General features: G+C 42.8%; 1 protein-coding gene across 2 annotated transcripts in view; it reads right to left on the bottom strand.

Moving 5' to 3' along the window:
* RAD51B (RAD51 paralog B) overlaps nt 1-23111 on the bottom strand; it is a 665539-nt gene that overhangs the window by 482572 nt on the left and 159856 nt on the right. For both annotated transcript variants that reach the window (XM_090033201.1, XM_090033202.1), the window contains exon 10: nt 6255-6302. In XM_090033201.1, coding sequence (XP_089889327.1) covers nt 6255-6302 — 48 coding nt within the window. The remainder of the gene's footprint in view (nt 1-6254; nt 6303-23111) is intronic.

Here is a 23111-nt window from a genome sequence, read left to right as displayed (position 1 = left end):
TAAGGAAGAACTTCTTTACAGTCTGAGCCCCCAAGGTCTGGAATAGACTGCTGCCAGAGGTGGTTCAAGCACCTACTTTGAATGCTCAGGGGTGACCACCAGTATCTGGGGGAACGTTTGTTCACCAGAGTGCCGCAAGGGATGATGAGGTCGAACGGTCATAAACTACTGCAAGACTATTTCAGGCTGGACACAAGGAAGGATTTCTTTACTGTCCAAGCCACCAAGGTCTGGAATAGCCTGCCATCAGAGGTGGTTCAAGCACCTACTTTGAACACCTTCAAGGGTAAATTGGATGCTTATCTTGCTGGGATCCTATGACCCCAGCTGACTTCCTGCCCTTTGGGTGGGGGTTGGACTAGATGATCTCCTGAGGTCCCTTCCAGCCCTAATGTCTATGAAATCTATGAAATGTCTAACTTACTCTTACAGGGGGGAATTCCATAACCTGTCTAGGTAGCCTCTTCCACTGCTTAACCATCCACATGATAAGAAAATTCCTCTTAATCTCCAACCTAAATTTCCTCTGATGCAATTTGAGGCCATTGCCTCTAGTCCTGTCCCCTCTAATTACAGAGAATTGTCACATTTCTTTTCATCAAGCACAACATCCGAGTTAGTGAAATCAGATTACAACCTACTTTTTCCCAAACAGCTGTGCTGCTTTTATTGTTACATAATTTGCAAAATCATTTCAAGTTCCTCATGTAAGCAACTGTGAATAATTGATTACCTCTTGTCTCACAGTACAAGAGTTGAATACAAACATGTCGAGCTTCAGTTTGAAATACGCCTCCCCTCCCACAGAAAGTTCCTAAAAGGGAGAATCACCATGAGCCTCAAAAATGGAGAAAATTCACGGCACCAGTTTGAAATTCTAGCAGAGGAAGAAAGACCAGCAAGGTCCTGAGGTGGATACATTTTTGCGGTGGCAAAACTGATAGGTAATATTTTAAATGTGATCCTGGAAAGAGTTGAAGTGCCCTTACCTTCCATTTAAGTCAATAATAGTTGAGGTTGCCCGGATATTCCCAGTATGAGTTAACTATGCAAATACTGCAGTAGTGGTAGCCACTTAACAGTTGTCTTTGACTCCTGACATTTGACAACAGCAGTTCAACCACTTGAGAGTCTCCCCTTTCCCATGTCAGGTGTCTGGGGTCAAGAATTAAAGATCATACTGCTATCAAATAGTCATAAGAAAACTGACAAAAATGTCACTAAGGAAGCCACTTCAATTCTTTATCTTGGATGGGAGCCCAAGGGGTAGCGGCAGCATTGAAGTAGAACTGATGAGAAATCTGAAGAGAAGAAACTCATACAGTGACATGTGTCATGCCGAAGGCATTTTGCAGCTATTATTAATTCCTGTGGGAGTATGAAGTGACCTGAAGATTGCTAAATGAATTCATTAGAAACTTGCAAGAGTACCTTGATCCATGGCAGACTCTTTACTTGGAAAACGCATTTTCTTTACTAAAGAGCTGCTACCAAGTATAACCACTGATCACTGTTTCACAGACCTAATAATAAAATAAGGCATGTGATTTTAAACAGTTCACAGATGGACAAATTAGAGACCAAATGATTTGTGGTATAACCAATAACCTGGCAAAAGAAAGATTATTGTAAGTAATTACCCTCCTCCACAAATATCTAGTTCTTTGAAGTGTCTAGTACAACTGGGCCAAACAAATAAAAACTTAACATATCAAACTTAAAGAGAAAATGAAAGGGCAAAGGTCAAACACCAGATTTTTTTTCACAACTGAGGTAGAGGTAATCACAACCCATGCCAAAAGTGCTCAATACATCAGATCCAGTAAAACAATAAATTTTGCTATGGCCTGTTGCATATATTCCAAGAAATATTGGAAATATTCAGAAATATGCCTTGGGGAAAGGTTCTCAGGATGACAGAGAAATAAAGTTATTTTGAGGCTTCTTAATGGATTTAAAAAGCAAAGTTCTCCAGCTGATTGCTTTTTGACATGGAAAATGCAAACACAAAAGCATTTCAAGACTAACACTGCAGCTGAGTGCACTGCAGTCTGAGTAAATCAGTACAAGAAGATTACTGGGAAAATACAAAACTAGATACAAAAATCAGTCAACGTTGCCTTGCCTACCATGACTGCTACAAAGTGGAGTTTGATATAGTGGAACAGGAAATCCAACGTATGCCAAAGCTGATGAGGAGCCCCAGCAAATTGGGACAAACAGGGTGCAAAAATATTCTTAAATAATTTGCTGGAGAGTTTAACAGACTGGGATGTACCAGGAATGAAAATTATATTCCTGTAACTGGAGTTCCTCCAAACGATCTCTGTACATTCAAATTCTTTGAATGCAGCAGCTTAATCTAGAGTAATAGTGCTCGTGGGTGTGTCATCTAGCCTCACAGATTTGCTAATTTGGCTGTGGGGGAGCAGTGGCAGCATTAATTGCTGTACCTTGCAGAGCCATGCAGCACCATCCAGGCTAAATGACAAGGCTGAGTGTGGGGCCTTGCTGGCACGCAGGGTCACACTCATGGATCAACCCTGTACATCAGCCCTATTCGGGATCAGGCCTACAGACTGACCCTGGCTGCAGGATCTGGCCAGGCCATGGACTGGCTCTGTGTCCTTCGCCTATCCTATGGGCCAGACAATTGAGCACCATTGCACTAGTAGAACTTACAAATAGCAGTGTCTGCTGAAATGCCCCGGTGCCCTTAGCCCTTTTCAGAACAGGGCTAGTAAAGGGAGTATAGCATTTCAAACTCCTTGTTTTTTTCCAAAGCCTCCTCAAGTCCTGAAAGCAGGACTTTGTGGAAGAGGGAACAAGGATTGAGAAGCCTGAATGTGCAGAGGTCATCTTGATGCATTCCAGTGACAGCTGAGTAACTTTCATTTCCTCTTTAGGCAGCCTCTCCACATTCCTCCTCTTGGGACTCTGCGAAGCAGTACCCCTTCCTTTAAGATAGTGGTACGAATCAGCCTGGCCTAAGATCTACAATGCGGCTTACTAAATTATGTGTGTGATCTAGATGCTGGCCTCACTTCTACAGATTGTTACCATCTAAAGCACCTGGAGTTCAGGCTGACAGCATGACCTGAGGGCAAGGTCTTGTGCAAGAGGACCATAGGTGTGTTTCTAATATTCTTCAGAACCTATGGGCTGCACTAACTTATATCAGGGCTAGGGTCCCTTCAGAATCAGTCTTAAATGGCAATCTGATATCCCCTGCCCCTTTCCTCAGTCCTGTGTATCCCTAAATATATCTTGGAGCAGGAAGGAATCAGGCACAGAAAATGCAAGAGACTGAAACTTCTGTGTTTAAACTTCCCGGAGAAATCTCCTCAGCACCTGAGATGTATCAAAGTGTAAGAAGTGTCAAAGTGGGGCAGAAATAATTGCAATACTACTTTCATCTGGAGTAATATTAAATGACTGAGGTAGAGAAATTAATCATTAGTAGTACACCACCAGACTTAAAACATGCCCGCTTATTCACTGAGGGCTCAAAATACACAGACACCTAGCATGCTATAGTAGGTCACTACAGAAGGAACACATGTGGAAAACAAAAAGTATTGGATTTGTAACTAGAAAGCCACTGAAATTCACAGGAAGCTATTAAAACATGCTCAGTTAGTTGAAGTGTAGTCTTCTCATCTTTTCATGCATATGCAGGTCATCTCCTTTGTTATTAGATTCAGGCGTTATTACTAATCTACTCTGTTTTATGGGTGACAGTTTCCATATCCATTATGTTTTATTTGCATTCAATATTACAATAGCCAGTGAAAATTGTTTCTGAACATAAGAACAGCGTGTTATTTTGTAGCTAGAACCCATACTGTGTGACTGAAGCTGGGAAATAAAGATCCTCCTCTAATCAGCACTGCTTGGTATTACACTGAGTCTGTAGATCAGAAAATGACTACTATGTCCCAGAGACTGCTGGTGGCTGGCAATGTTAACAGGCTGAACCAAATAATCATCTTACAATTTCTACTTGAAGCTGAACTTGTGATTCAAAATTCTTTCAACGAACCACCAATTAGAAGAGATCTTTAGCATCCCATCTTGCGAAAGCATGCAAATTAAGCTGTGAAGCAGGAGAGTAAAACATACAGGAAAGTGAAAAGCAAGTGCACCTCGCAGAAGGGCAACAACCCCTTCGTCTAACACACAGAGAACTGATTTAAGAGATCCATTCTTAAGATACATCACATACAGCCAAAATGGAGCAAAGTTTTCAGTCCCCATTGTATGAACTCAAAGCTCTCTCTTCAGACGTACATGTAGGTGTAAGTGTTTCCTACGAAAACTCTACTGGAATCAAAGTTCAGTTTTAATAATTTGCTCCACTGTAAAATATGGAAAAGGGTTTATTTACCCTGAAAACTTTCTATCCTAGGAGTAATACCCAGAACTCCCTTCAAATTGATATTGCAGAATGGAACATCAAACTTAATTTGTTTCAAATGATCTCCCTATGAAGTGAAAATATTAAGTAAAAAGCAGTTATATTGGCAGCATGACTCTCTATCAGGACAGCGTGACAAGTGCTGCAAGCAGGCTCAATAAGAGCAGCAGGACTTACAGATCTCTGGGGACCAGGCCTATATTTTTCTTGGGTCTTTGTTTCACATCTACACCATAATCTTCTGGTACTTATATTCTGTGTCACAGCGAGGGGTCCAGAAGTACCAGAATATGTAGACTGCCTCTGAACTTCACACCTCTGAAAATTTCTGCTGCAGCTCTTATCTTCCTGCTTCCTGTTGTAAAATCTAAAATGGCACCTCCCAGGGTTTATACAGCTGCTCGATTCATAATGCAGACTTTGAAACATTTTCTGGTACATTTAAATACTGCTTTGAAATTCCCTTAACTGTATATTCTAATTAAATATATTTTTCTGCAGCCATCTAAAGCAGTACTAAAAATCACTGCAGTTTTCCTTTAACAAACATTCTTGTGAGCTGTTGCTTCCTGCTGCAAAAGACTGAGGGCCAGACATTCAACCCCATCACAAGCACTCTACATAAACACATAAAAACACTCATAAAATGCATTTCTGTTTACAAAGCAGAGATGCGAATGAATTAATACTCTGCACAGAACCAGTGTGATGTTAATAAAATATATTCAACCTGCAAGAGTTTTTAATCAAACCTTAAATTATTCTCCCTGCCCCCCACCTCCAACATGGATCAATAGACTCCTGTGTTTTTTGCCTGCAACCACTTAAAGTGGTGTAAGTGTCAAGTCCTGCTGCAGAAGCCTGCTGGTCACACTAGGAATAACAGACCAAAAGCAGGAGAAACAGTTCCTAAATCAAGTGTGGGCTCTTGGGGATGAACACATTTCCAAATGATGTAATTATAACAATATGTCATTCTCTGTTGAAGAATTAATACAGCATTAAAATAAGGAACGAGTGGGTAGGAAATATAAACAAAAATGACACAATATTGTTTCATGCCAGTTTCTGCCTGTTTCCACTCAGACTAAACGTCAAAAAGTGAAAAAAAGTCTCACTAACAATCAAGAGAATTTTTGCTGAAGTCGGACCCCAGAGTACTGGAAACACATTTGACCTTGTAATACAAATAAAGAAAGTAACCCTAATGAAGTGTGCACAGAGCCTGGGAAAGATAGGCTGTGGGCAGTCTCAGCCCCATATAAACACATATTTGGCATTTAAGAACAGCATGCAGAGCTGGCCTTATGAACCCTCAAACTAGGCAGCCTCATGTCAGAGGAGGCAGACATAAGATTATTTTATTTTCCCCCTACATAAATTTAGTGTTGGATCCTTTAGTTTCATTTAGCACACAAGAAGCTCTAATACTGACCCCAGTTGTTCGGCCCTAAAGCTACACTGGTTAATGAGCTCTCAAATAAATGAGCTGACGGCAAACATATAGGGAGTAAATTCAGCCAAAGGCATGTGTGTGCACAAGTGAAGCAAGTGGTATCTGGTTCAGACCTGAGTTCTCAGTATGGCTACAAATCTCTAACAGCTTCCAAAATGAAGTCATGTAGTTCTGTCAAAACTAAATAAAAACTATTGTGGCTTTGATATAATCCAATTATAAGAACTATGTGTATCATTATTTACCCAACTGGCATGCGGGTGGAATCTTGGGAGACAGATTCATGTTTGGCAAAAATGCATGCAACTTCTCTACAGTCAATGTAGCTGCACCCCTCACACCAGAAATGAAGTTAATTCATGCTGTCAGCATTGATATTACCTGGAGATAACACTGTTTCTGTTCAGAATGGTAACAGTCTAGGCAGTTCTGAAAAATAAAGCAAGGTTACTTGCAAATCCTTCCCCACAAAATGAAGATTGGAGTGTGTAGGGGACACTTCCTGCCCTCCTCCCCAAAAAAATAAACAACAAAAAACAAAACCAGAAAACAAACAAAAAACAATAAGCTCAAAAAGCCCAAAACAAGGAATTCTGGGTGCTGGGATTTCTGGGTAAAGCAGGATCCACCCTGCTCTTCCTCTACTGCTGGGAATCTATGATGCCACTTCCTGGCCTGCTTTCCCACTGTCTCATCTCCCTCTGTTGACAGACTCTGGGCTTCTTCCCTAGGCAGCAGCAGCTAGAAGCAAAGAAATCATTATTTGGAGCCTAGAGTGGTGCTGTGTTATAGAAGAAAATGTTAAGATGGGTAAAGAAGCTCTCCTCCTTATTCAGTGGCACCTTTGTAAATGAACTGATTGGCTAAGGAGGTATGACAGGTACCACTGAGTAGAGCTGAGAAAAGAAAGACAAGGAAGCAGACAGAAACCAAGTATAGTTTCATTACAAGCCCTCATTGTAGGATCTTCCATTCTTGAGTTAGTCCACAGAGCCATCTACACAGCCCCTGCGCCCCTCCCCCACCCATTTAAAACTTTCTGGAAGACCCACAACTTTCATGACACACAAAAAGCCTACCTACTCAGCTATCTACTTATTTGTTTAATTTGTATAACCGATCTGTTTAAACCTACATGGAAAAAAAGACTGAATGTCAAAAGGGAGAACAGACCTTAGACTTAAAGCTGGGGCTATGACTGTGGAGAAGGCAAGGAGCTCACATGATGCAGTGATAAAACATATATAGGAGATGTACATGTTACTAATAAGCCATGTAACTGTCATTACATTGATCATGTACTTGTGGATCTCCCCAGTCCTTTACCTCTCCTTGGTCTTTTCAACTGTATGTTTTTTCAAGGCAGGTGATAAATTTTGGGTGCTACCACAGTTTAAATAATCACCTTAAGAATAAGCCTACCTATACTTAGGGTCATAAAGAAACAAAAGGACCAAAATTTACCCCAGTGTAATTCTATCTTTCCAACTCAGTCATAACAGGAATGATTTTGGCCCAATGCCTCCATTGTCCATTATATAACACTGATGTTCTAGTAGAACTTCAATTCATACAGAAATAGAAGCTGCCATTTCGATTTGATCTAGCAAATTATACTGCAACTTCTGTACTTTCTGGCTTTAAAAACACCAAAAAAAAATCTCATGGATTCATACAGCAGATGTTAGCTTGTGCTCATGGGATTTGTTTCCTCATTCAATGGCATGCTTGTTCATTTGATCCATGGTAGGTCACTTGTTCTTAAAGTTTTGGCTCACTCATTCAATTTTAGAAGGGGGTGGGAAGAAGTCCCAACCTCATGTGCCAAGGACCATATAAATGTAGAAAGATGGCCACCCTTTACCCTGAGAGCTTGCAATCTGATTCAAGGCAAGAGACAGCAAACTTTAGGAATGGGAAAGGGGGATTGAAAGAAACAACAATAAAAACATGTCATTATCACAGTCCATTATGTAGTACAACTAAATTGTTTTGAGTCTTTATATTTCAATTTTGAAGTAATTAGTTATTGCATACAAATGAAGGAGCTAACTAATAACCTGGGGAACCTACTTCCTCAAGCTATTACTGCCTGTTTAAAAATCAATTCAGCACTGATATAAACAAGAACAACTACAGCAGGATAACAGAGAGACAAATATTGCAAATGTTTTTAATCTTTCAGACAGACTGAAGAGTCTAAACAAATACCAAATGAGGTCAGAAAGAAAGTATGCTCAATCCATGTTTTAATTCAATAGCTGTACTACTGCAGTTTTACACCTTTTTCTGAAGCATCTATTGTTTACTGCTGGATGGCGGTGGTTTGGGTATTGCAATATTTTTTGACATGCAAAATGCCCCCAAATAAGACAAGCCCCTAGAGAAAGTCTTTTTAAAGCTGCAGCCTGATGCAGAGACCTTGGACAGCCCCTAATACACCCAGCCCCTGATTGAAATTGGGATAAAAGGAAGAAAAGAAAAAAAATGGTTTAAATTGGGGAAAATAATAATACATTCCTGCGGCAGTGAGGGAGGGAAGGAATCGAGGGAGTAAGGCTGGGACTAGGGAAGGGGTAGGCACAGCCTGTTGGGGACTCCTGGAGCTGCAGCAGGGAACAAAGCAGAGGAAACTGTTGAGGGGGGGGGCATGGCTCTTGCTGCTACGTGCACCCTGGGAGGACTGCAGGCTTGGGGGCTGAGCTGGGCTCTTCCCAGGGGGCACACGCCACCAAATTTGCATTCAGGATGATCGTCCAGCACAGCCCCCACAGCCCTCCCAGGGTGCACATAGCAGCAAGAGTCATGCCCCATTGCCCCGTCCCACTTACAGTTCCCTCCAATGCTGGCATTGGGTGTGCCATGCCCCAAACCCCCCCGAGGCTCTGCTTGTCCCTACTCACCCCAGCCCCACGGCTGCACCATGCCATGGTGCAGGCAGCTGGTGTTGATTGCTCCCAGGACCACTGCAGCAGGGGCTGGGGTGAGTAGAAACGAGCAGAGCCCCAGGGGACACAGGGCATGGTGCAGCTTGTCTCTGCTCACCACAGTCCTTGCTGCTGCAGAGGCCCTGGGAACAGCCAAAGCCAGCTGCCTTCAGCTTCTGGGCAGTGCCGTGCCCCGAACCCCCCAGGGCTCTGCTTGTCCCCCACTAACCACAGCCTCTGCTGCAGCAGCCCCAGGAGCAGCCAACACTACCTGCCTGCACCACGGCACAGTGAAGCCCAGAGGCTGGCAGGAGTGGCGTGTGGCCAGACACAGAGGGGGGGACCTGACCCCGATCCCAACCCTGGCACCAGCACCAGCACCTCCTACCCCACCTGGGGTCAGAGCCGACAGCCCCATGCCCACGGGCAGCAGCTCTAGACCCACTGAGGTTGCTTAATCAGTTGTTGAGAAGTGGTAGTAGATGAGAGAATATCACAGGATACTCAACATTATTACTCTCACCAACTACCATATTTTCTTGACTGTAACACAGCCCTAAATATAGTATGCACACAGTCTTTGGAAGGCCCCAAGAAGAAACAAAGATCTGATTTGCAGTAAAGGTAGTACCTGAGTTCTGAGGTCTCTGGAGCTGCAGGCCATATGTTAGAGCTGGGAGCCACAAACTGGGGCCTGGGGTTTGGGGGCTGTGCACTGGGAACAAAAGGCAGGGCCTAATCCAGGTGTGCTGGCACTAGGGCTCCACAACAGATCCAGCCCAGCCCATGGCTCAAGAGCCAGCATGGAATCCTTTGCATATTGGGTCCAGCCTGGCATGAGCTCCTGAACCAGCACACAAGATAAAGCCTCAGGTCAGCCCTGCATGCCAGCCCAATCCAGTGAATGGTTGGGGAGGATGGCTCCCCATGGACCCAGAAATTTGATGCCAGGGCAGAGGGGGAGGTACAGGGTGAGAGTGGAGCAGTGCCAGCATTAATTGCCATGACTCCCATAGCCTCTGCAACTAACACTGCCACTGCTCCACCACCACCAAATTCCCAGACCCATGTGGAGCCCTTTACCTTCCATATAATGCACACCACAATTTTCTCTAGCTGGACTGGGGGAAAAGGTATAGTTTACTTGCAAGAAAATATGGTATTAGGAAACTTCCTAACTGAGTGGGAATTAATTTTTATTGACCTTTCATGCAATACAAACCCATGTCATCCCATGAGACTGAAATCAAACTAAATCAATTCCACATTATAGAAAATAGACTGAGATTGTAAACTAATCCTTGTTGTTATAGTAAAGCACTCCAATTAAGGATGCACAATACTTCCTGGAGATTAATGACCAACTAGGAGGAGCCAATTAATCCCAGCTGGTCCTTAACCTATAAGAAATCTGCTACACAAGGAGGATTGCCTGAACATTCAAAGCAATATTAATTTAAAATCACTGCAATCATATTGCCCCTGGTTGTTTCAAAAGAGCATCAGGTTCTATAAAAAGATTTGGAAAGAATAGTGGTCATTTGGACTAATCTATTTTTTTCCCCAAAATTTGTATAACAAATTTCAAAACAATGAGATGGACAAGACTGAGTTCTATTGTAAACATTTCTACAAAAACAAGGATGGATATTCTTTATGGTGGTAAATTCACCAGACTTGAAAGTTGAGTACTATGCTCATAACTGCTACAGCCTTCCTGTGCGACTTTATTAAAGACATTTCTTTGTACATCAGTTTAACTAGCTGTAAAATGGTACTAGTTTTGTTACACTGTTCACAGAAGTAACAGCAAGGCTTAATATATTAATATGGTAGAACCTGGATTGTTCCCAGGTTTTGGTTCCTAACCCCCCTTGCAAAGATGAGGGTTTGGACCAGACCAGGGTATATGCAGCCACAGCAAACAGGTACACAGGACCACACAGGGACGCTAGCTGTTTGCTGTGGCTGTTATTTCAAAGATCGCCACTCACCCAGTCAGCTGTACAGGATCTCCACTGTGCTCCAGCTGAATGAAGAAATAGCACCCTTTGAACTAAATGCCAAAGCAAGCCTAGCAATGAGCTGAACTCATTCTTACTTTGCAGTGGGATGGAAATTAAACAGGTTGCTAATCATCCCTATAAAAAAAATCTACTGTATGTGTAAAGCAAGTTCAAAATCTTGGATGGTAAGTGCTATCAACTGCAATTTTTTTTAAATGGAACAGAAGCTAAAAAAACTAGAGCAGTGGTTCCTAATCTGTAGTATGCATACCACCAGTCAGTGGTACACATTAACAGATTTATTATAATACTTTGTCTGACAAAAATTTGCTGATGGTACTAAGGTTGAACTGAAAAATGTGCTGGTGATACTTAAAGGTTGTAACATTTTAAATTGATGGTGCACAATTGGTCAGAATTTGGAAATCACTGAACTAGAGCATCCTCAACCTCACAGCGCACAGTCTCTTTCTTCGGGGCTACAAACAACTGCTTTCAGCCATGGGAAATGTATTTGTGTACCCCATCCTCATCTTTCTTGTCCCGTGGTTTGCATTATTTTCTTCTATGTTTAAAGTATACTATTTAACTTTATCTGCAACTTCAAGGTCTTCTCTCCGCCTAGAAATTTCCTCTAAAATTTCTAAAACTTGCTGCCTCAAGCTAAGCTCCTAAATCCAAAGTTAAATAAGTGGCCTCATTTCTAGAAGTGGCAAGCACTGAAGTTGCATTTCTAGTTATTAAGATGTCTAAACATGGATTAATTTAGTCATAGATGTTTCTTTTTGATTTCCATAACTGGAATCTAGGGAGGGCCCTCATGGCACACAAGGAAATGGCAAGTCTGAACCCTGCAATTTTTCAAGGATACTGTGCAAGCTGCATGGCTGACAGCAGAAACAGGAAGAAATAAAACTATAGAATGAAGTACCTTACTTTAATTTGAGTTTTGTGACCTTTAATTGGTCTGAACAGCCTCCTCTTCCTTGTCCCTTGACAGCTAAAGTGAAACTTTGCGTTGTTTCACTCTCACTCTGTATTAATTTCACTACATTTTGAAAGATAAGGTGGTTTTGTGTGTGTACAAAAAGAAAATCAACCAGCTGAATAGGAATGTTTCCCACCTGTGGTTTACATGCCAGGAACCTCCCCTGTAAAGTACAGAATTTATTTACATTCTGCTTGTTGAAAGGCTTGTCAAGTGCGCTGCCATATTCAGATTTAATCAGTCCTCTCCATTCATTTGGCAGCTCCTAATGCAAGAAACTGAGAACTCTTCCACTTGACTGAGTTCTCTCAATAGAAGAGCTGGCATTTCCTCACACAACTTCATCTAAGTGGAACAATAACAGTATCAGGTTGCCTTCTGACAATAACTCCAGTGTTATTTGGTGCTGCTGTCAGTCCACTTGTCAAATGCCTCAAGAGGAAGAATGTACAGACTTCCTAGGAATGTTTTCTCCTTCAACAAAAAATCCAAAAGAAATAATAATACATTTTTGAAGCAAGCAACACTCAAGGCTATCAGGACACTTGATGAACTTGACTATGTTTAACATGATAACTTTTCTACCTACACCTGGTGAGGTCAGCCAGTCTTACTACCACCATTTTACAGATGAGACTGCTGAAGCAATGAGAGGTTAAACAATTTTGTTTAGGTGACACAGTGAATAAGCAACAAAACTAAGAACAAGAATTCTGACTGTCCAACCCTTGCTCTATATGGGACAGCCTTCTTGCAGGTAGGAATTACACCCCATTGAACCAGTGGCCCTGTGTATTAGCGCAGCATTCTGGCCAAGCTAATTCTGTTGATAAATAGAGTATATTAGTCCAGGTGGAGTACTGTGCTAACCTGACTAGACTGCTTAATACCAGAGCTGTTCATTTAGATCTAGCTTGGAAATTTCTACATATGAGTACATTTTGCCATGTTAACATACTTTCTCCCACACCACTCGGTGGCATGTTCTGCCATCCTAAAAGACGACAAAGTGTGTGCATCCTCTCTGCACACAAATCCATGTACAAACCTTCCCCAGCCTCCCACTGGGATGGGGTAGAGATGTAAACATTGTTTAAAAATTATTTGTTTAACCTCCTCTAATTATATCAGTTAAACAGTTAATTGATAATACAGCAGTTTGGACATAGCTGCTGCCAGAAGCTGCTCCTGGAGCCCTCTGTGGAGGGGAGGAGGGCAGTTGGCGGTGGCAAGCCCAGCCAGACTACACAGCCCACCTGAGGCCCCACCCTGGAAGGGAGCACCTGTGAACGGGCAAGTAATTGCTTAATTGATGAGTTATGCTTTCCTCTTAGGCTATGGTTACTAGTCCCCCTCACCTCCCTCCTGCCTGCCCTGCCACTTTTTGGTTCCTGCTGAGGCATCCCACAGCTTCCCTTCCTCACTTTCCCTGCCAGACTGCACCCACCTTGAGCTAAATGATAACAAGTAAGATAACCTGTTATCACTGGTCTTATCAGTTAGGTGATTAATTAATTAAATTAACCATTTGATCATTTAACCTTTCACATCCCTAGCACGGTGGCCCCTGGCTGGCTGTGCAGCTAGCTAAGGTCCATGGGGCTGTGCCCAAGCATGGGGGTACATTATGGGGTGCTCCATGATACAGTACAGGGGCACGGCCTGGAGACATTGATACACAAGTCCTGGGGCTCACGCAGGGGACGCAGACACCTCTCTGCCCCCCCTCTTGCCCTGGTGCCTGCCCGCAGCTGACAGATGGGTGGAGGTGGGGCTGGGGATAGGGTCTGTGCTGGCTCTGCTCTGGGCGAACTCGGAGGCAGGGCCTGCTGGGCACTTGGCTGGAGCAGGTGAGCACTGGTCAAGTGTTAGTACACTTCCCTGTGAGGGAAGGGTGCAGGGGGCTGCAAAGGAGACAGGGATGCCAGAGGACAGCAATATAAACTGAATCAATAGGGGATCTAGTACAGAAGTTCTATTCACTGGTCTAACCTAAATCAATTAGATTCGAGTGCACATCAAAGCAGGTCTCTCTTAGAACAGGTTCCACCATTTTTAGACTGATCTACATATGCCAAATGTCAGTATAGTTACAGGTTTAGGTCAATTTCTGATCTCTTAGACAGCATTATGCGTAAAGACTGTACCTGGCCCAAGAAGAGAAAATTTCTCCTTTCTAATCACAATTTTTGTTCCATTGTAACATTTTCTAAGACTTTGTCTGCATAATGAAATGTTTGACGCTTAGTTATAGCACAACTATTTTTTTTAGAAAACTTCAGCCAAATCATTTGAACCAGTTTGAAGTAACATGAGTACAAAAACTGTCTCTATTAAGAAAAATTCCTTCTTGTGCTTGATTAAGTAGCAACCAGGTTAGTATTTTAAGTGTCAAATTATCAAAGAGTTCTTGGGTGAGTATAAAGCAAGTGGTAATAAAACCTGTAAGAAATCTGATCCTGAATAAAAGCACTGGTTGAAATGCAAATAATAATAGTTATTATTATAACAAATACATGTCAAGACAGCGCCTCACCACCTTCATAAATCTGAACACTTCTGTCATGGCCCAAATGCCCTGGTTATTTTTCAGCAAGCCAAAAGGCATTTATTTCCCTACTTTATAACTTCACATGGACAAACAGGCAGGTAATGAAACAGATTACATGCCTAATCAAGATCTCTGTAGAAGAGACGCTGTAACAGTTATTTGAATACTAAAAGAGGGAGGACTTTTGAAAAGTGGAGCTTGAACACACATTTGCATCAGATTTATGTTGTAATCCAGGATGGATTTCTATTTTTGTTTTCCAGTGACATAAAACTCCTGTTATCTCACGTTAATCGCCACACTTTCTCCCCTTAAGAATAAAACCTTTATGAAGGACAACTTCATAAAGTAAAGCCCTGACCTATCTCTGTTGAATTAGATTATTAATTCGTCTCTTCACAGTACTCCTGTAAAGTTCTTCCTAGCTTGCTGCACACAATCCCCAAAAGAAGTACACAGAAGGATTTAAAAAAACAACAACCATTTCCCGAGTCTCTACTAGTAAAGGACGAGCAGGTAGACTGGATCTTCCTTCTTCCAGTATCTGAAATAGGATATCCAAACGACATTCCTCAATCTAGATTTCTTCAGAGCTCATAAACTTGTCTTGAAATCATACTTAGCAGGCATTTTGAAAAGTCAGAGCTCTTCCTTTCTTGATACTACTGAGAAACAGTGCTTGAAATAACATCCAACTTCAGACTCCTTTGTATTCATGAGCTGAGAGTCAGTTGGAGGCTCACATCTAGCACATCTAGATGTAATGAGACACCTAGCTATCTAGATGAGACACCTGAACCAGGATTCATTACACAAAGGGTTTAATTTAATTTTAAAATGTAAAAAATTGTCCTGTTCAGCCTCCTTGTTGATAGGTATTGGTAATACTGCTTTGTAGGTCATTCTTCTTTGCTGACAATGCTACACTAACAGCCCACAAAGGTGGCCAACTCCAAATACTCATGAATCGCCTCTCCCATTCTTGGAGGACATTTGCCCTCACCATCAGCATCAAAATGTCAAATGCCTGAAGACTAAACAGTGCCTTATAGGATTGTTTCTCAGGACAGGGCATTCACCGGTCACCATCTATCAGTGTTGACAACACACCTCGAGGCAGCGAACAAGTTCTGCTACCTTGGATCCACAGTTAGTGACAACCTGTCACTGGACGAAGAGCTAAATGTGTGCATTGGAAAGGCAGCTACCACTTTCTGTAAGTTCTCCAAATGAGTCTGAAACAATACAAAACTTGCAGCCAAAACTAACCTGCTTCTATGCAAAGCCTGCATCCTCAGCATCCTTATGTGTAGCAGTTAGACACAGTCAGCATATGTATATCAAGAAAAGAAGTTGAAGAGCCTCCACATACTGTCTATGGCACATCCTTGATACTGAGTGGCAAGACAGAATCACCAACACAAAGGTCACTCAGAAAGCCAACCTGCCAACCATCACTGTACTCAAACAGCGGTGCCTACACTAGCTTGTCCATCTTCACAGGATGGAGGATGGACACATCCCAAAGGACATCCTGTATGGGCAAATTACAGATGGGGAGAGAAGAGTAAAATTGCACTTCAAAGACATCTGCAAGCAGGATATGAAGGCTTTTTCAAATCTACCCAAACTTTTGGGAGACCTTAGCAAGAGACAGGACAAATTTGGACTCCATGACAGAGAAGGGAGTATCACATTATGGTCAAAAATGGAAAAAATGGTCACTCGAATTAGAACAGAAATGTAACTCAAGGAAACGGTCTGTCAATACAGCAGCCCCTGTATACTTGTGACCACTGTGACAGGACCTGCAAGTCTAACATCAGTCTTTATAGCCACAAGAGAAAATGCACCACCAGTCAGTAGAACAGCTGCAATATCCACCATCACTTGCTGATGAATGGATGCCATATATGGGTCATTTTTAAGTTTATCGTACACTTCTAGCTATAAAGAAAACAACTTTTATTTTTCCAGCAAAGGTGATCAAAAGGAAAAAGGTCATAATTTCAATAAAGGAAAAAGAAACAGGAAGATGCCTTCATGATTAAAACTACTTGGCATTCTTTTCACTTATCCTTCAAACACAGTTTTAGGAGTGCTTCTCCACCAACACGCTATTCCACAACAATTTATTAATAAATTGTGGCCCAATGCCCATCTGCCCTTTGTAGGCTGATCTTCATAGTACAATGGTCTTGAGTTTTTGGGGAATGGGTCATCTTTTTTATATGTGTTACTACTGTGCCTAGCATAAAGAAGTCCTGTTCCATGACTAGTATTCCTTGATGCTATGACGGTAAATAATTTGAGAAACATTTTGATGGAGGAGAAGTTATTGGCTTTATACACCTGCCAAGGGAAGTTGTTAATATGTAAGCAGCAGCACTGAAAAAGGCAAAGAAACTTTTATGCAAAAAGTTAACAAGTAGGCAAGGAATAACCTCCTCATACAAGCAGCAGTATAAGATTTCCAAATTATATGATAGTCTTAGTCTTCTCAGGGCTTTAAACCATAATTCTGTTATATGGTCACTATAAACAAGCATGAGTCCTATCCACACAGATTAGCCAGAGTGGCATGATTGTGCTATAAAATTAATTCTACACTATCTTTCAGCCTGGGCACAGAAGTTTATAACATTTCTGTAGAATGAAGTACACTGAAAAGGAGCAGCAGAGGGCAAGGATGCTATCTTGAATAAATTTTCAGTAAATCATATGAACTCCAGCAAAATCTACCCTAAAAAGGGAGCAGATAGAAATCTACTGCATCAGCTCTTCATTCTAGATAAAGACTGGAGGCAAGAGGCGCTGACATAACATAACAAACAGATTTATCTAAATTAATCTTCCCTTTTCTTAGATGGACTAAAATACTATCTTCTCTCTCCCATAATGAACAGGTTCTAATTCACAATGAATGGGACTCTCTGAAGAAACAAATATTTTGGTAAGGCAGCCTCTGGTACATGGTATCAAGGTTATGTAATCATAACTCTAAAGCACTGTAGTCTCAAGATGATACTGTCTTAAGCCTAACTGAATTATGTGCTGAGGTCAGAATATCTGAAAGCAGAATCCGATACAATCAGAGGCAGTAGAACGAGCCTCTGGAACAGACAGAGGACCTCTTTTCTTCTAGCAACTCTGATCAGCTAAAGTGTGTAGATGACCTCTGCTACAGGAACAGTAGCTACAAAATGGAGGGATCCTCTTAATGGAAAAGGGGAACAATTCTCAGAGCTCTCCAAGCAACATTTTGTGGAAACCTATTGCATCTATCACATTTGATGATTTAGTCTTAATGTAAACAAACATGTCTGCAGAGCAAGCTGGCTAACTTCACACATATCCACACGTCAATCTACCTAAACCATTCATCCTTTGAATAGAGTGGTCTGATCATAAAGCTTGAGGAGAATTATCCAAAAGTCAGGGTAATAATGTGCCACAAGCTGCACATTATGGAAAAAAGTATGAACATTCAAACATGTTCTGAGTAACAGTCCCATAGGGCACTGTCTAGTCATCAAACATTTAACATTTTGAGAACAAGCCGCTTAGTAAGGCTCTAAGGGATTGTGGCTGCTAGGAGGCAGAACAGGGTCAGGATAATTTTCTGTGTTGAAGTCCCAGCTGACCCCGGTTTCCCCTACTGTCAAGCTCCAGACCTTTCACCTTAAGCCAGAAAGAAAGAAGCTGGGAAGCAAAAAGGCAAAGGACCATGAAGCTGGGGTAGAAAGGAACTAATACTTTTAAAGTAGCTACATCTAGAGAGTCTGGTGTATGGCCATGGGGTGGTAGGCTGGCAGCTAAGCTACCCACCCACATTGAGAGAGTGCTTCTGCTGCACAGTGGTGCTCTAAAGAGCAACAGGACAGTGATTAGCAAGGAAAAAAGATTTCCCCAGCTGCCAGATGAGATCCTTTGGCACAGGGGGTACATGTGATGCAGGGTTGAATCCTATGCCCCCTAAATTGAAATGGTGGGTTTTTTCCGCCAGTGTTCACATCAGTGGGCTTAAATCTCATGAAATGCCCAGTGCCCTATTCACAGTAAATTACTGCAGGGGGGTGCATCCACTGTGCTGATCTCCTTGTACTAAATTATAGCAGGGGATGCCTGCCTATAGCTCACAGCTTGCTGAAAGGTACAGATGACTGAAAGTGGTGCAATTTCATTAACTTAAATAATTTACTTGTCATTTCATTAATTTCATTACTTTCATTAATTTGTTTGCATATTTTATACACATTTAATTTTAATTCTAATTTTTTTATCAATATTAAAATATATAAATTCTTTTCATTCCTATCTTTCTTCTTTTCATTTTTATTCTTACCTCATCTTTTTTTTCCTATTTCTGTCATCAATTACATTTATTTTGTGTGTAAACATGCTTGTTTTTTTTTAAATTTCACTCAACCACGCTTACGAACAGGGCATTGAAACTCTCCAATCACTTACAATATATGCACAAATGTTATACAGGTTGCAACAATTACTGTTTCGCTCATAGCAGCAATCGCTTGGGTTAAGGGGGTTGATTAGGTAGGGCTGTTGAACAAGGTTCATTAGCATTATAACAGCCCAGTTCTTCCTGTTTCAAATCCTACACACCCCAGGTTCCTGTAACCAGCCTTCGTGTAAGGTCTTGGGGTTTCAGTTTTTGGGGGGATTACCCATGAAATCTGTCATGCACTCAGGGCAAAAAAGGCAGGTGCTGAGCAGAAGACTGAATGGACAAATCCTGACTTCCACCCCTCTCCCCTGACCAAATAGACCCCCAGGAGCACAGTTGTGCAATTGATAGGTTGCTGGGGGGAAGGAAGGGGTGCATCCCCTCATGGTCCCGTCAAGCCACATCATAAGCTGCCAGGCAACGAACTTTGGGTGTGTGCAGCAGTGAGCCATTAACAACTATCCTGCTGGACAATGGGTGATCTCAGGGACAATATTTTACCTGCCCCAAACTGTCCCTCAGGCATGGGTGACTGGTGCTTCCCAAGTCTGGGGAGGGACACCAGATCACCGACAGGGGGGTCCCTCAGTGGCTGATCGCCGAGCCAGCAGTGAAACCGGAAGTACACTTCCACTGGCATTCACGGTTTTACGGCTGGCGCTTCCAGGGGGTGCACGGCTGATCTCACAGGGTGCATGTGCACTCCCGTGCACCCCCTACATGTTACCAATACCCTCAGGCAAAACCTGCTTGCCTGCTTTCCCTCATTTAACCAGAACATTTCAAGCAAACATAACACACTTCCCCGTTCCAGAACAAAACACACTTCAGATCCCCAAGTGAAGCACCCTTCACTCCTTCACTACCAATTTTTTTTTGTCAGTTTCCTGATACTGATAGTCAATATTTGTGCGTGCTGAATGGTCTTGTAGGGCACACAGAGGGCAAGCTTCTCTCTGCAAAACAAGAGAAGGGAAATGTAGCAACTTGTTGGCCCTGGACTTCTCCTTCCAGGTCTGCTGGACCTGCTCCCTACTGACTTCATGGGAGTTTCTAGTAGCAAAGTCTTCTAAATCATCCTACCAGCAGCTAGTTGGAGCGAATCTGTTCACGATCTAGTCAAACTATTCTGGCTAGAATCCCTGGGGTCTTATTTTCAGAAGCTGGCTGCTAGCTGCAGACTAGGGGGAACTGGCTTAATTGAGTTCTCTTTTTATTTTTCTTTGAGGTGTTTTGTTTTTGCCCTTGTTTTATTGCTGCTGCTGACCTGCTTTCATTAATTTATTTCTGCCCCCCACCCTTGAAACTCTGATCCAAGTGAAATTCTTCGGTGCCCTGGGCTCAGGCCAGCCAGAAGAGTACTTGGGCTCAGGGCAGGGAAGGAAAGCACCATAGTTTAGCTCCAGTTGCTCTCTCAGTGTCTCCAGCCCAGCACAGCCTGCTCACCCTGTGCCTCCGGGGGTTGCAGGCACTCTCCTTAGAGAGGATTGCAGCTTTGTTGCTTGCTTGATAATTGACCTATAAACCTGGGGGGGCAGATTCCCAATGAGGCAACAAAGGAGCTCAATCCCTGGTCATTTGCAGCACCGAGAAAAGCTGTCTCGAGCCTTTTGGGCAAGACAGCCCTGCCCAGGATTCTGCCACTGCCACTGCTCAGCAGCTGTCAGTCTTCTTCAAATCATCGCTGCTCAGAAGCAACCCTTTCCAGAGTAGTGTCCTGCCCCGGATTTACATAAAAGTGCAATTTTTGCATCATCCATCATATCCAAAGGGTGCTTGAAGAACTAGAGACATGTTACCAGCCTAATCAGTGATTTCTGTCTTGTTACCGGGCTCAGCATCTCATGCAAATGAACTCTTCAGCACAGGCCCCAATACCCTTGCCCCAAAATTAACTGACTTTTATCTTTGTTATGCCACTGAATTTCTCAGAGCCTGGCTAGCTTTTTAGCTTGATTACTTTAATCAATAAGAAGTGATAGAGTAGAATTATAAACTCTATTAACTTTTAAATGTTGCTGACAAGCCCTCTAGATGTGCTTCCCTATCCTTCTTATTTATTAAAATGATCTTCAGCTAACTGCAGGTGCAAATAGGGAAATGAACCGGGGGGGGGGCAGTTGGTGGAAGGGGAGGGGGCGTGGGTTACACGCAGTGCTTGTCTCACCCTCTAGAGACCCTTGTGGGTGTCTGCACTGGACCATGGTTGGCGGGAGAGGGAACAAAACTGCTTTTTTCCAAGGCATGAGAAAAACAAGAGCACAAGGACATCAGCCCATCCCTCCAGCATGCACCCCCTAACCCAACTCGGCCGAGGGGGAGGTGTGGGTTCAAGGGTGCAGAGGAGGCTGGAGTCCACCCCCAGCAAAAGGTATCAGTGTCCTCCTGTGCTGTGGGGATCCATCTACCTGCAGCACCTGCCTGTGGCATCCCTGCCTGGGGTCCTGATCCAGTCATTGGTATTCACCAGGACACCCCCTGGTATCCTAAAACCTTAATTACAAACACAAATACCTGCAAATTGTAGCAACATGTGGTGGACAAGGGGGCTCACTATACATCGAGTGAATTACCATGTACACGTAACAGATTAATGGCTGCAGTGTTCCGAGTTGCAACGTTGTAAACCACATTGGGATGTGGTTTAGTTTATGATGATGCAAACTCATTTTAAACCCCCAAAACTTGCATATGTGTAAAGTGTAACACCATTAAGCCACATAAAGGGAAATTTTCATTACATGTATATTGTCTGGGTGTCACATGTCCAAGCACCCAGGAAGCATCAGGTGGAGTTGCCCTAAGGCTGCTGGAATAGGCACAGACAGAACAGCAGCTCCCCATTTCAACTTATGGTACTTCACAGGAAGCACCATGAGTTATAATGATCCCCCAGACGCAAAAGACATTCACCTGCAAGACCGTTTCAGGCTGGACATAAGGAAGAATTTCTTTACTGTCCGAGCCCCCAAGGTCTGGAACAGCCTGCCATTGGAGGTGGTTCAAGCACCCACATTGAACACCTTCAAGAGTAAATTGGATGCTTATCTTGCTGGGATCCTATGACCCCAGCTGACTTCCTGCCCTTTGGGCAGGGGGCTGGACTCGATGATCTCCCGAGGTCCCTTCCAGCCCTAATGTCTATGAAATCTATGAAATCTGTTGGGCCCAAGGGTTGGAGAATCAAGGTGCTGTTCAGAGCGGTTTGAGCCTGCAGCCGCTCTCTCCTAGCAATGCTCCTTTCCCCTCACAGCCCTGGCACTGTTTTCAGAATGGGAGAGGGGAAAGGGAGCTTGTTCTGGGGGTTGTCCAACTGGTGCTGCAGCATGGGGTGGGTGAATTGAAGCCATCTCCCACCTCAAGGGGGCTCCAATCCACCCGCCCGATCCTCCAGCGCCGGCTGAAGACAACCCCCAACCAAACTTCCTCCATTCCCTTCCCCGCTTCCATTCTGAAGACAGAACCAGAAGCAGGGCTCAGCTGCATCAGCCCCGCTCTGCTCCCAGCATGCACTGATACAACTTACTGAAGGTGCTCCACTTTGGAGCACCTTCATCTGAACCCTCACGCAACAAGGCTATTCCTTGAATCGAATATTAAGGATCCTGCATGTATCCCTAACACATTTGATAAAGATATCTGAAAGATTATATTACTCCTTTCAGTTCTGTTCCTGTGAAAAGCAAAACCCCCAGAATTTCAAATATTTACATTTTATTTTTGTATGCCTAAAGAGAATATGATAATTTATTATGTTATCATCACCACCTGAGTTCAACCAGTGCTATTACATAAAATGGCATTTCCTAATTGTAGCACCCCTCTGCACACAGTACCACACTTGTTATGCCAAGCTTTTAAACACTGTGCATCAGCCACTCTCAATAGAAAGGTTATCGCCATACTAATTTATTCAAACACTAAGCTCATGCAGGGTGTCATCTCCAATTCTTCTCTTGTAAAAGCAGCCTGCCATTAAACTGAATGTTGGATTTCACAATGAGATCCCTTGTTGTGTACAATAAAAATGCTACTAAAAACACAGGGCCACATCCCTAAAGGTTGTACATCAGTGTTGCTTCACCAGCTTCAAGGAAGCAGTACTGATTTATACCAACTGTGGCCAGTTTTTCAACATGAACCAATGGGAAAAAATGAAAACAGGTTAGAAAAAGGTAGCTGCAAATTTACTTTTAACTCAGCATACCAAATCTATTGTTATGACACACATTTCTAAGGCACTATGACCAAAATCTGAGAATCAACAGCAGAAAAACAAAAAACAAAATCAACCCCCCGAA

The sequence above is a fragment of the Crocodylus siamensis genome, chromosome 2, assembly GCF_052110815.1.
Source record: "Crocodylus siamensis isolate JL-2025a chromosome 2, ASM5211081v1, whole genome shotgun sequence".
In the NCBI taxonomy this organism is placed as follows: Eukaryota; Metazoa; Chordata; order Crocodylia; family Crocodylidae; genus Crocodylus; species Crocodylus siamensis.
The sequence above is the reverse complement of the archived record's forward strand: the minus strand, read 5'-3'. Positions and strand labels throughout refer to the sequence as shown.